The 13,006-nt window shown below is 35.4% G+C and overlaps 1 protein-coding gene across 2 annotated transcripts in view; it reads right to left on the minus strand.

Annotated features, from left to right (window-relative positions):
- enox1 (ecto-NOX disulfide-thiol exchanger 1) overlaps window positions 1–13,006 on the minus strand; it is a 157,821-nt gene that overhangs the window by 16,597 nt on the left and 128,218 nt on the right. For both annotated transcript variants that reach the window (XM_079821158.1, XM_079821157.1), the window contains 3 exons: window positions 10,882–10,988; window positions 7,442–7,559; window positions 1,377–1,561 (listed from right to left, as the gene is read on the minus strand). In XM_079821158.1, coding sequence (XP_079677284.1) covers window positions 1,377–1,561; window positions 7,442–7,559; window positions 10,882–10,988 — 410 coding nt within the window. The remainder of the gene's footprint in view (window positions 1–1,376; window positions 1,562–7,441; window positions 7,560–10,881; window positions 10,989–13,006) is intronic.

Genomic DNA, 13,006 nt, shown 5'->3' on the forward strand with positions numbered 1-13,006 from the left:
CTTGACCAAAAAGCATTCTTTGGTTTTGTCGGGGGAAAGAGAGGAACGTTCGAGTGTTCATGCTTGCGGTTGCCAGATTTCGATAATTTAAAACAGAGCTTTTCTGTTAAAATAACACGTAATCTATCCTGCGTTTTACTCAAAATGTGCAATCTGGCACGTGAGCTCTCTCTCTCTCTCGCACGCGGATGATCTGAAAACACCAATAAACAAGCAAGCTGCATTTCAGCAATCTCCATTTGAGATTTTCTGCTTAAAGTGACATTACGGTGGTCTGTGTTCTGTCACGACTCACGAGCCGCTTGTGCTGTTTGCAATTGTTTTTGCTGAATAACTGCACTTGTGTGAGCTGCTGAAATGAGCCTTGCTGTGAAACAGCCAATCAGAGCACAGCTTAACATTATTATTCATGACCCTTCCAGATAATTCCAGGTAATAACAGCCCATTTCATTCTAGGGACAAATCCTAGGGTTGTAAATAGACATGTAAAACCGTATCTGGAGTATTTTTGCCCTTACCTAAGCCACACACCTTCTATGTAGATATCAGAGAACAATTTAAAATATTGTATCAATGCATTAAATGGCACCTTTAAGCAGCACAACTGTTTTCAACATTGATAATAATAAGAAATGTTTCGTGAAACTGGAGTAATGGCTGCTGCAAAGTCAGTTTTATCACATAAAATTACACAAATTACATTTTGAAGGGGACCTATTATGCAAAATTTAGTTTTACATGGTGTTTGAGCATAAATGTGTGTCGGCAGTGTGTAATTTATTAGCATATACCCCGCCTTCAGTGAGCTGTACACAGTCCGCCATGTTTATCTCCTCGCCAGAGCATTTAACAGCAGCATTCAAAAGACATGTATTCTTATTAAAGCTACTAAAGTAATTTATTCAAGAGCAGTGAGTTTTCTGTTTTTCTTTTGTTGTTTGATTCATATTAGCATATATAGCAGTAGGTATTGTATATTACGCTGCTTTCACTTTAATACACAGATCTAATATACACATGCAATTTCTTTACTGTTCTTTGCTGTTTACGTTAACAGACATAACGACTGTGTTTATGTGATCTTTTTGTGTTTTTGACATAACCTTGTGTGTATTTGACAGTTTGAGTGCAATAAGACGTGAAAGAGAACTTATGATGAAGATTAAGAACTGCAATGCTACGTGAACGTGGCCGTGATAGAGATGATTGCCAAAAACTAAAACATCTTTAAGGGCTAAAAAATAATTTTTTTTTTTAATGGAAAAAACCCTAATATTTTGAATGATAGTATAGCTTATGAAAATCAGCTGCAAAACCAAAAGCGGGACGCCGGCCTGAGACTGAACCCTAAAACTGCTGCTGATGTGTGTATTACCTGCTGCATGTTCTGCATGGTCTGTTGCAGGAAGTGCAGCTGCTGTTCTTGCGTGTGGTCCTCCTCAGTACGGTACGCCTTGCCCTGCTCCTTCTTCAGTAGCTCTACCTCGTTCCTGTAGGCGTCCAGCTGCCAGCGCAGACTGTCATTTTCCTCTCGCAGAGCACATGTCTGCGCAGACAGCCCTGCTCTCAGACAGGAAGGAAGACAGATAGGAAGTGAGCTTGGAAAAAAGTTTTCAATTTACAGCTTCCCTAACCTGTTATATAGATGGGGTGAATTCACACTTTGTGCCTGGTAGACCGTGACTCAGCTGGTGAGACCGGTGAGCTGGTTAACTGTTTCATAATATGTCACATGTGGTCTTAAATTATTTGACCATCTTTACCACCTTAAAGTCAGCATGAAACAAATGTTGTGATAGTCTTATCTTCCCTATTATGACATATATCAAAATGAAACAGCTTCTTGAATAGGAAAATATGCATGATAGGACTTGATTTTGTCTGTGAGGAATTGATTGGATCATTGGATGGTTGTGGTTTGCTATTGGTGGATCTCATGTGAGTGACAGGTTGTCCCGCCCTCGCGTCAGTAAACACAACATCAGAAATGAGAAGAGATGTCACTGTAAAAGGGAGGGGAAGTTATTTTGATTGAAGATTATGAGTACATGAATAAAAATAAAAATAAAAAAAGTATATATATATATATATATATATATATATATATATATATATATATATATATATATATATATATATATATATATATATATATATATATATATATATATATATATATATATATATTTGTCAAACACTTCACTTCATAAATGTGTCATAAATTAATCTGTGAACATCATATATATATATATATATATATATATATATATATATATATATATATATATATATATATATATATATATATATATATATATATATATATATATATATATATATATATATATATATATATATATATATATATATATGTATGTATGTATGATGTTCACAAATACATTTATGACAAATTTATGACAAATACTGCAACAATAATTGTCAATTTTGATTTCATGGTGACTTTAAGGTAACATTCAACACTCCAGCTGAATAGAGCCAAAACTTTTATTAGATATTATCATATTTCCAAAGCTGATTGGTTACAACAAGAATTTGAAAGGATTTTTTGTACTACATTTTCTAAAAAGTTATGTTTAAATATGCAAATTAGGCATCATCTAATTAAATGTGCCCTAATTTACATTCATTTCCAGAACAGAAATCTGAACATTGGATAAAGCCAGGTTCAGCATTCTTGATCATTTTGTTGACATATTACAGAGGGAATTTTGGATATCTCTTTATTACCCAATAAATAATAATAATAAAAAAAAAGAAACGTCCACACCATGTCTTTAAGAATAATATGTTGTATAAAATCTGCCAAATGATATATGAACAAACTAGTGCTATCAATTGATTAAAAAACAAACAAATAAATTGCACGTTTTCTTTAATTAATTGTGATTCATTGCAATTTTTATATTGCAATAATAATTTCACATTTAATCTCCAAATTAATGTAGAAACATAAAGACAGGAGTCTATATTTAAATTTTTTATTTATGACATCTTTTTATGAAAGAAGGCCAGTATCACTGATCCCAATACTGCTTCTGATGTTATGAGTGTCATAGATTTCCCCCCCCTAAATTTGATCCATTATAGCCATTCAGCATGACATTATAATTGAAAGCTATCAATTTTAACCTTTATTAGGCTTTAAAAAATATAACGACTTTTAATTTAAGTGAACTTCAAACAATCTTCACATGAACCCACTATAATAAATGTCACATTTACCTGCCTTTCAATATTTCAAGGCTCAATTTTTTTCAATTGTCTCAGTCAGACCAGTTCAGATTCTTACTTGCCCTGTCAAAATGCACAAAAGGTTATTGTTTTCATTGTTTTTGGCCCATGTAACCTTGTAAACTGTGCTTTTAAAGATTTTTTAGGTAGTTCTAACAGGTAGGAAATATACAGAAAGGGAATAAAGTGATCAAACACTTCAGTATTCACTGCATAAATATAGATCAATCCAAGAGCAGTGAGTGATTTGCTCTTTTTTTGTTCATTGATTATGCTGAATGTCAGACAGCAGCAGGTTTATTAGGCTATTTAAACTTTAAGACCTCCTGCTGCACATGACGCGGATCTGACACGCATCCCATTTTTCTCTCTCTCTTTACGTTCATTTAAGACTTTATTTCACTCATTTAAAGTCCCAGTGAACCGGAAGTTGCAACTGATTTCATTTCAGCGCTGTGACGTATTTCCAAGTGAAACGGAATATTGAACAGAAGGCAGGTTACTTCAGCGACCCCTCCTCTCCATCTCTCGCTCATAGCAGACTAACGGTTGGAGGGGAGTGGTTAAGGATATTCAAACCCAAGCCGTCAAACTGCCGTCTTTGGAAGGGGAACGCCATTCCAGACCGAGAGTAATTTTTTAGATTTTGATTAAAGATTAGGCCTACCACGGCAAACTATTTTTTTCTGTGCACTGATTAATTGTTCACCCTAGGACCTGTAATGTGTGCTAACAAAATAAATAAGATTGATTTTGATTTCATGAGGACTTTAAGACTGTGCTTATTATGTGTGTTTTTGTCCATTCAAGCGCTGTCTGAAGCAGCTTTCTGCACGCACGAGTGTGTGTCACACAGACAGGAGATTCACAGACAGCATGTGCCATTACCACACTGCACTCTCTTTTGTGTCTTATCCTTTTCAGTCTATAGTCTTATCACACTTGAATGGTTTAAAAGCATTTGCATGAATAAGAGCGTAATCATATAATGTAGCCAAAGGATGACAGAAAAAACGGATGCTGTGTTAATTGCGTTGAATATTTTTAACGCGTTAAACTGAAAAAAAAAAAAACGTGTTAATTTTGACAGCCCTAGAACAAACCCATCTGTAAATAAATATGTAAAACAGAATATGTAAGTGCTACTGAAGTGGAGATTTCTGACTTCTCTGAATTTTTTGTTGTTGCTGAGAAAACAGCCTACTGTCATTTAAATCTAAAGATGCAAATAGAAAGAAATGTAATAAAATAAACACTTAAAAGTGTATTTTGGATGTTTTCTTCCCACTAGTCTGAAACAACATGCAAACTCAAACAGCCCCAAATCTCAGAATTGACCAGCGCGTGAAAAAAACCCTATGATTTCACCTGTAGTGAACCTTTCTCTGCTAGCATTGGGCAACATATGATCTGTTACTTCATCTAACACGCAGCATATAAGACAAGTTCTAACATCAATCCGTCTGGTTGAATCAGCATAAATGCGTGGCAGTCACGGTGGCAGGCTTTAGAGGAAGTGTTATGATTCATAGCTGAAATCGATGGTGAAGTTTGCATAACAACTTGGTCACTGTGCTGAGTCTCTGCTGTGTCAACAGAGAATCTTAACTATTAGATATTCCTTCCTGCCACCGAAAATACTTCTTTTATTGAGCCAGAGCTAGTGTGCTGTGACAGGTCATGAAATATCGCTGAGCTCAGAATCCCCTGATACTTTCTGCCGCCGTTCTCTGCTGAAGCAATATCATTCATAATCAGATTTGCTGTGGGATACGCGCAGGAAAGAGAGTGTAATCACTCATGTTGATATCTCAGCACAAATGCTGTTGTACTCAAGGTTATCTGAAGGATGTGATCGCTCCGTTTAAATAAAGCTAATAAATATACAAGTGGTCACGGCAGAGTTGATTTGATTAGAGACTAACAGGGTGATTGTGTTTGACATTAAACCAAGTTTATTTTTTTCATTACATCAAGGAATGATTGCAGCAAGCCAGATGTTTTCATTTTCAAAGCATTAACACACTTGTAAATGATCAGATGTAGAGAGAGTGCAGCACTGGTCCCATAGGACATTTTAACAGGGCTCTCATGTTTTGAACTGAGTTCAGAGTGAGATTTTGGCGACGGCAGCAGGGGTTTGGGTGGGGACGAGGTTCAGATCCAATTTTTTTTTATAAATAAATAAATAAATAATAATATTTTTTTATTTAATTCAACATTTCTGTCTGTGTGTGTGTGTGTGTTTGTGCATAGTATTAATTCTTGCATTTCTCTATTTCAAAGATGTCAGGGAAGAGGCAAATTAATAATCCATAATAATAAGAAATATATATATATATATATATATATATATATATATATATATATATATATATATATATATATATATATATATATATATATATATATATATATATATATATATATATATATATATATATATATATATATTTATCAGAATTGACTGTGTTGTAACTTGTAAATATAATTTATTCTGAAGCAACAGTCTCACAAGTGTTCAATCAGCTTTGAGATATTTAAATCTGCATATCTTTGATATTTTTACCTTTTATGAAGGGCATTTTCCCATAATCTTATTAAATATAGGCTATGCTTCAGCTTTCATTTTATATTCTTAAATTTGATCTATAAATTAAATTAGAATAAGACACTGTAGGGCTGTTGCCAATCAAATTAAATCATTTACACTGAAAAATGTTATGAGATAGTTTTAAATATTTTTGAATATACAAATAAGAAATGTTGGAAAGAAAACATTAAACTAAACCACCAGTAGGTGGCAGAATGTAAAGTTGTTGCGGGAATATCTAAATCTTACCCGGATACAGCAATGCTATTTTCTGATTGGCTGTTCGGTAGCTATATTTTTTATTTGATTGGCTGGTGCGTGGCAGGCCCATCTGAACTCTATGTGGAACTCACTTGATTGCTCTAAATAGCGACGCAACTTGGTGGGCATTATTCTGGAAATTTCTCTGCGTGAGCTAGGCTAGCAGTGGATGCATCAGACAGAGTTATGGCTCGCACGGAGATGAGAATGGTATGTACGGACTTATCTAACTCTGGGGGATAAGGTGAATAAGCTCCCAAAAAGTTGGCGTGTTCCTTTAAAGTGTATTGTGAAGTGTTATAATTTTTGTATAATGTAGCAGGCTAACAATAATTTTCAATCATTCCTTGATTTAATGAAAAGTGTTTAAGTAAACATGTTTAGTTCGGTAGACATTGATGAGGATTGTTGAAATTGAGTGAAACTCAGTGATTTGTGATCAGTTATCATCAGTTACATATTGAGTTAAAAAAATTATAAACAAATAAGTTTTGCACTTTATGCTTTTTCCAGCATTGATATATATTTGTATTTTTCACAATCTATTATTAATTACGAATGTACATTACCATTCAAAAATATAGGTTCAGTGAGGTTTATATTTTTTATTTTTTTGAAGATATGGTACTTTTATTCAGCAAGAATGCATTGCATTGACCAAAGATAACAAAACAAATAATTTATGATGTCATAATGTGAGATTTCTGTTTCAAATAAATGCTGTTCTTTTGGACGCTGTGCTCCTCAAAGAATCCAAAACAAAAATCCACACTTCATTAAGCAGCACAGCCATTTTTGACTAATAATAATAATAATTTCTTGAGCATCAATCAGCATATTAGAATGATTTCTGAAAGATCATGTGACACTGAAGTAATGATGCAGAAAATTCAGCTTTACCATCACAAATTTACATCACATTACATATTTAAAATTGAAATTAAAATAGAAAACAGTTCATTTGTGCAAGGGAAAAGCTTGCAGGTCAATGAAAAATTATTAAACTATTAAACGATTGGCCTATAGCAACAGCAAAAAAATCCATGTTGTTGAACTCTAAAATGAAATGTAATTATGTGGGCACTGAACAAAGCTCTCCATGGCACTAGCATTACATATTCCTCTTATTCACCAATGACCTTTATTATTGATTTATTAATCAATCAGTTTAATTGCACTGCATTTGGTATGTAAAACAGCTTCGTCAAGCATGAAACTACAGTCGATGTCAGTGTATATGAACTAGATGTTAGGCCATCAGGTCTAGGCTTGTTTTGGGCACAGTCAGTGCCTGTCTCATGATTATGATAATCAGCGGCTGATCACAGGCCTACCCGTGTCCTCCATTCTGATCTTTTTGCAGGGGTTTTCCTCCAAGTCTTCGTCTGACATCTCCATTTCCTCTTCTCTTCGTATTCCCATGATCTCTTCACTGTGAGCATTTCTCAGCTCCTAATGGAGCACAATACAGAAATCAAACGAACACACACACACATCCCATTACTGGCTTCTGTCTGAGACCTTGAACGATTAAAGATTACATTTTCCACACATTAACATTTCCTACAAAGACACACGTTATAGTTTAATTTGCTGTATAAATGTGGCAGTAACATGAAAATCACACAATGAAATGTTTTTCTGCAATTCTACTCGAATTTAACCTGGAAAATTTTGATCGGATGAAAAACCAGGCAATGATTTGGCAAGCGCCGGCTCTGGTGATTGATTCCTTAACCATAAAATACAACCCAGAGGAAAAACCGAGGCTCTGCCGTCTCAGTGCCGTGCAATAGTGAAAGTTCATTTATCTAGGTCTGAAAATGGAGCGTAAAAATCACATTACACAAACTTCCAAGCCCACTGATCCTCTGATAGCCATTATAGGGATCAGCACAAAGGACGATTAATGCCACCACTGTGAAATCTTTCAGATCGGACTCTATAAAAGGAGTGCGTTTGAGCTTTTCTTTATCTGTGATTGAATACATTTTATTCTAGCACTGTGTCGCCTGAGCATTCATCTGTTTCTTGAAAGCAGTAGTATCAGAGGAATAGAGGTGGAGTTCTGGATTGTTTCTGATATCATATTTCTCTCCAATTCTCACATTATTTTAGGGGGTTCCCACACCTTTTTTGACCATTGAATTTCCAAGACTTTTCCGATAGCATTTTAGTCATTTGGGAAAACAGTGGCAAAACACAGTAAGGTTTTTAAAATTCCTTTTATAAAGACTGCATTCACAAAAAGCAATTTCTAGCCAACAAAATAGGTGAGCCTGAGACTATTTGTCACACTGGGACACTCTCACAAGGTTTTAAGGCAAAAGTCCAAAATACGTTTTCCATTTTCTAGCAGTGATATGTTGGTTTAAAATACTTAGTTCAAAACTGAGTTGAATTAAAATATATTATTTTTAATTTAGTAAAAAAAAATTAATTCCAATATCATATATTTGGTAACACCTAACAATAAGGTTTAATTTGTTAACATTAGTTAACTACATTATTTAACATGAGCAATTAACAATACAGCAACAGTATTATTAATGTTAATCTCAACATTTACTAATACATTATTCAAATCAAAAGTTGTATCTGTTAAAATTAGTTAATGAACCTGAACTAACATGATCTAACAATGAACAGTTTTATTTTTATTAATTATTGTTAACAAAGATTAATAAGTACTGTAACTCATTGTTAATATTAGTTAATGCATTATCTAACCTTAATTAATGGAACCTTATTGTAAAGTGTTACCATATATTTTGTAAAAGCTGTTGAGTAAACACAATAAAACGTGTATAAATTACACATCAAAATGTATTTTATATATAAATTATGATTTCTGATAGACAAAACAATGTTTTTTTGTAAGCATGTGCTTAGTGTGTTTTGTAAATTTTTGTGTTTTTCATGTCGCATAATTCATGCATTTCATAATTGTGTTTCTGTTTAAATTTAGCTCAAAGCTATTAGCTTCTGATATGCTATTTAATGGTAACTTCCCACTTTGACAACATACAAAAGGTCATTTTAATGAATGATATCTTTTGTCATGGGCAAGCTTTAAAATATATAGCATTTTTTCATGACTTTTAATTTGTATGATCAAGCCTTTGTACAACATCCTGACAGAAAAACCTGTAAAAATCTGTACTGAACTTTGTTTATTAAAAGTTTGTCTAAAGTCTTGTTCACACCAAGAGTGATAATTACACCAAAAAGCAATACTCTAGTCTAGGGTATGTGCTGCAGTTTTGTTGTCTGTCACTTTAAATGCTCGAGCTTTTTAAAGCAGGATGGATTCTGATTGGTTGCCAATGTTTTTATCGTTCATCAGCTGGAAAAATCATTCTGAAAGTGATTCCAATAATATTGTTATCATTATAGTTGTGGTGTGGCATTCTTTTATATTTAGAACGATTTTTAGAACTATCTTTATCGTCATAACTTCCTTCCCAGCAAGCAATTTTGCGTTTAAAAGATTTTTTGGGGGTTTCCCGTCCAAACACAGCCCTGATGTCTCGGCTAAAACAAGACAACTTTTCAAATAAATTAAACCAAACACCTCGTAATCACTGTTGACTTTGCTTACACGATGGAATATCATACATCTCGCATGTTATTTTGGCAAAAACAACATGTAACCAAATTCAAAGTTATTTTTGCTAGAAGTGGGTTACTCATAAGTGGACTATATCGGGTCTATAGTTAACCGAGATGGTGAAATGACGTCTATTGCTTGCTGGGTTGGTGTTAACAGGCCGTAACTCTATTTATATAAAAATCAACAAGAACTCTTCACAGGGGTGGCATCTCAACTGGCTTTCACCTCTCACAGCACCAAAGACTCTGCCGCGTCACTGATGTCTTACCTCTTGGCGGCTGTGAACTGAAATGGAATCCTTTCATAGACTTGACTCAAAGCAATTAATCAATACAGTCAGTGTATTTCTAGGATTAGCTTTCGGTCCTCACATCACTGCTCATGATATACAGTCACGGAAAAAGTCAGATGGCTGGAGGAAAGACTGCAGCTGGAGTCTATCACCAGTGAGGGATTTGTATATTTCAAGGTTCATTGAGTATTCTGTTTGCACTAACATGAATTTTGCATACTGGTGATGTTCCATATTATGAATATGGAAATTCCATATTGTGCATTCCAGAGAATTCAGGGGTTTATATGTTTACTTTCATACAGGCACATTGTAGGTTAACATGCACCTCCCTTTCCTTCCTCATAGAGAGCTAATTCAAATTGGATGAGTTATTAACAATTAATTCAGGCTAATCACTGATGAGCATCATTATAATCCTGCCAGTATCTGTTGCCATGGCAGCAATGGAGGTTCTTTCTAGGTGGCAATTTCAAGGAGAGCTCTGCAGCACGAAAGGCAGAGGCTAGAAAACTGGGATGTTTGCTGTGTGAGGGCCCACAAGTCTGTACAATGAAAAGCCACAAGATACACTGCCATATAAACAGCTGCCGTGTCAGTGTACCATGAAGAGCAGGGGTCTCAAACTAATACTAGCCAGGTGGTGTTCTCCTTCGGGGGAAGTTGAACATTCACAACAAAACCATGAATTTGATTAAATATTAGCGCAATATGTTGGCATTAAAACATATCACGGTCAAACTAAATATGTTGGCGTTAAAATATATCACAGCCAAACTAAAAATGTATTTGCAATGAGAAATCTTGGCCCAGAGTTTGAGACCCCCGATGTAGAGTCAGCATGACAAAAGGGGTGGAGAAATACCAACCTCGCACTGCTTTCGCCAAATGTCTATGTTCTTGCGCTGCGCTTTTGAGAAATGGTCCCATGCCTTTTGCCTGGTGGCAGCGGTGAACACAGCCGTAATCTGCTCAACTTTGGTGGGTAAGGAAGTCAGACAAGACAAGCCATTTATGTAGAGCTCAGCATCTGCGCCAGCTAGAGTCAGACGCATCAGGACCCTCGCAACACTTCTCTGAGAGGCTCCTGATAGTGTCTGTTGTACTTACATCTCATTAGCTGCTGTTTCAATTCCTTAGGACTGAGGGAGGCAACAGTCTACAATGATGGATTTGCAGGAGAAGTATTAATAAAGTACTGAGTGTTTGATGTCAAACATTGATTGAGGATTTAGCTCAAAATGTGAACTGTTTTTTTTTTTTTTTTTTTACTTTAGATTGTTGGATTTGCATTACAATTGTAGGCAGAGGCGTCATGCCCATTCAAACCGAGGGGACACGAGCAGCTTCCAAAAGCCACAAAAATATTTGTATATTTGATAATTAAACCTTTATAGCGTACAATCACACCAGTGTGATTAGAATATCAAATATTACTAATGCTAGTGCACTCGTGTTACTACGAAAGGGCGAATGTGCAATGTGAAATATGGTGGAATAAGTCCCGCCTTCCAAGTAAAAAGCCAATCGCAGATTGGTAAAGTCATCGCCTTATTGCAGCTGCCGTTAGAAGCTCTGGTTCCTATAGAAACAGGCAGTGTTCTGAGACATGCGCTTATGCACATTAGCTTGGTCCAGGCTGAAAAATGCAGGGGGGTTTTTTTTGTCATGATTCGAGCATTTAAACAAAATTTATGAGACAATTAATCGTAAGCTTGGTGAACTGTTTTGGAGAATTTGATGTTTCCCCATTCAAAGAGATAGGAGCTGCACTTGCATGCCCAAGAGGCGTTTCAAAGATGGCCGCTGGGTGAAATTAATTGTCTTAAAGGGACCTTGAGAACGTTCACTGTGTCACGTTATCAACTGTTGAATTAAAATCTCCATTTGCGCTTTGGCTCGTCATATATCACAACTGTTCAGTGTTTTCAGTAACCATATAGGGCCCTTTTTTTAATGATTTGAGCACATGGTCTGAAGCGCACATGGTCTGAGGGTTGTACCTATTCTCTTAATAAGTCGTGGGTGTGTCTGGGGCGTAACATGCAATAAACCAATCAGAGTCTCCCAGAATCTCCCATTCCCTTTAAAAGCCAGTTGCGCTTTCACCATGGCGGATTCGCTATTTACATAGCGGAATTTGCGAGGGGAAAGACTGAATGCTTCTCCAGAGAAGAATAATTTTATTTTTTATAATTAAAAATGTTTGTGTGCTGCTGCGCGTCCGTGAGTGTGTAACAAGCAGAGTGTACGTGTGCTGTGCACCCACCTATAGGCGCATATTTCTCACATGCACATGATTGCGCCAGGTGTATGATAGGGCCCATAATATTTATTTTGTTGTCTGACAATTTTAATACAGATAAGTGCAAGCAAAAAACATGTATAGTTTGTAAAACATACACTGATGTCTATGGAAGCGGCAATAATACTTTTAAATATAAATTGATGAAGTGTTTTATTGGTATCCGATATTCTACACATTGCGTAGGTAACTATAAAGTTTACTCTAACCTTAGAATATTGTAGGTACAAAGTCAATAGTGCCCCATAGTTGTCGTCTTTTGGTGAATTTCTTAGTTTTGAAGCTGTCATTCTGCTGCCCAAACCCTTTTTTTGCCCCCCCCCCCCCCCCCCCCCCCAAAAAAAGGTGGTGCCCCCTCAAAAAAAAATGCATGACGCCCCTGATTGTAGGATTAAGATTTAGATCAATTGTAAACTGTTGCCTTCTATTTATTAATTTGACCAAGTCTATTCTTTTGTAAACAATAATATGATTATCTTCTTCACTTCAACTGGCATAACTCTAAAATACATTTTCTCTTAGTATTTCATGCACATATGGCATCGAAAATGTCTAAATTCTGTGAATCTGCCAATTGAAAATCTCCATCACACATATTCATTCAAGCAAATTACTTTTCTCGACTCTTTGGTTGAGGTGGGATATTGTCTTCTCACCTGTCCAGGCCGCAAAAAAAGATGAGTGAATCT

The sequence above is a fragment of the Gobio gobio genome (genome assembly GCF_949357685.1).
Source record: "Gobio gobio genome assembly, chromosome: 7".
Lineage (NCBI taxonomy): Eukaryota > Metazoa > Chordata > Actinopteri > Cypriniformes > Gobionidae > Gobio > Gobio gobio.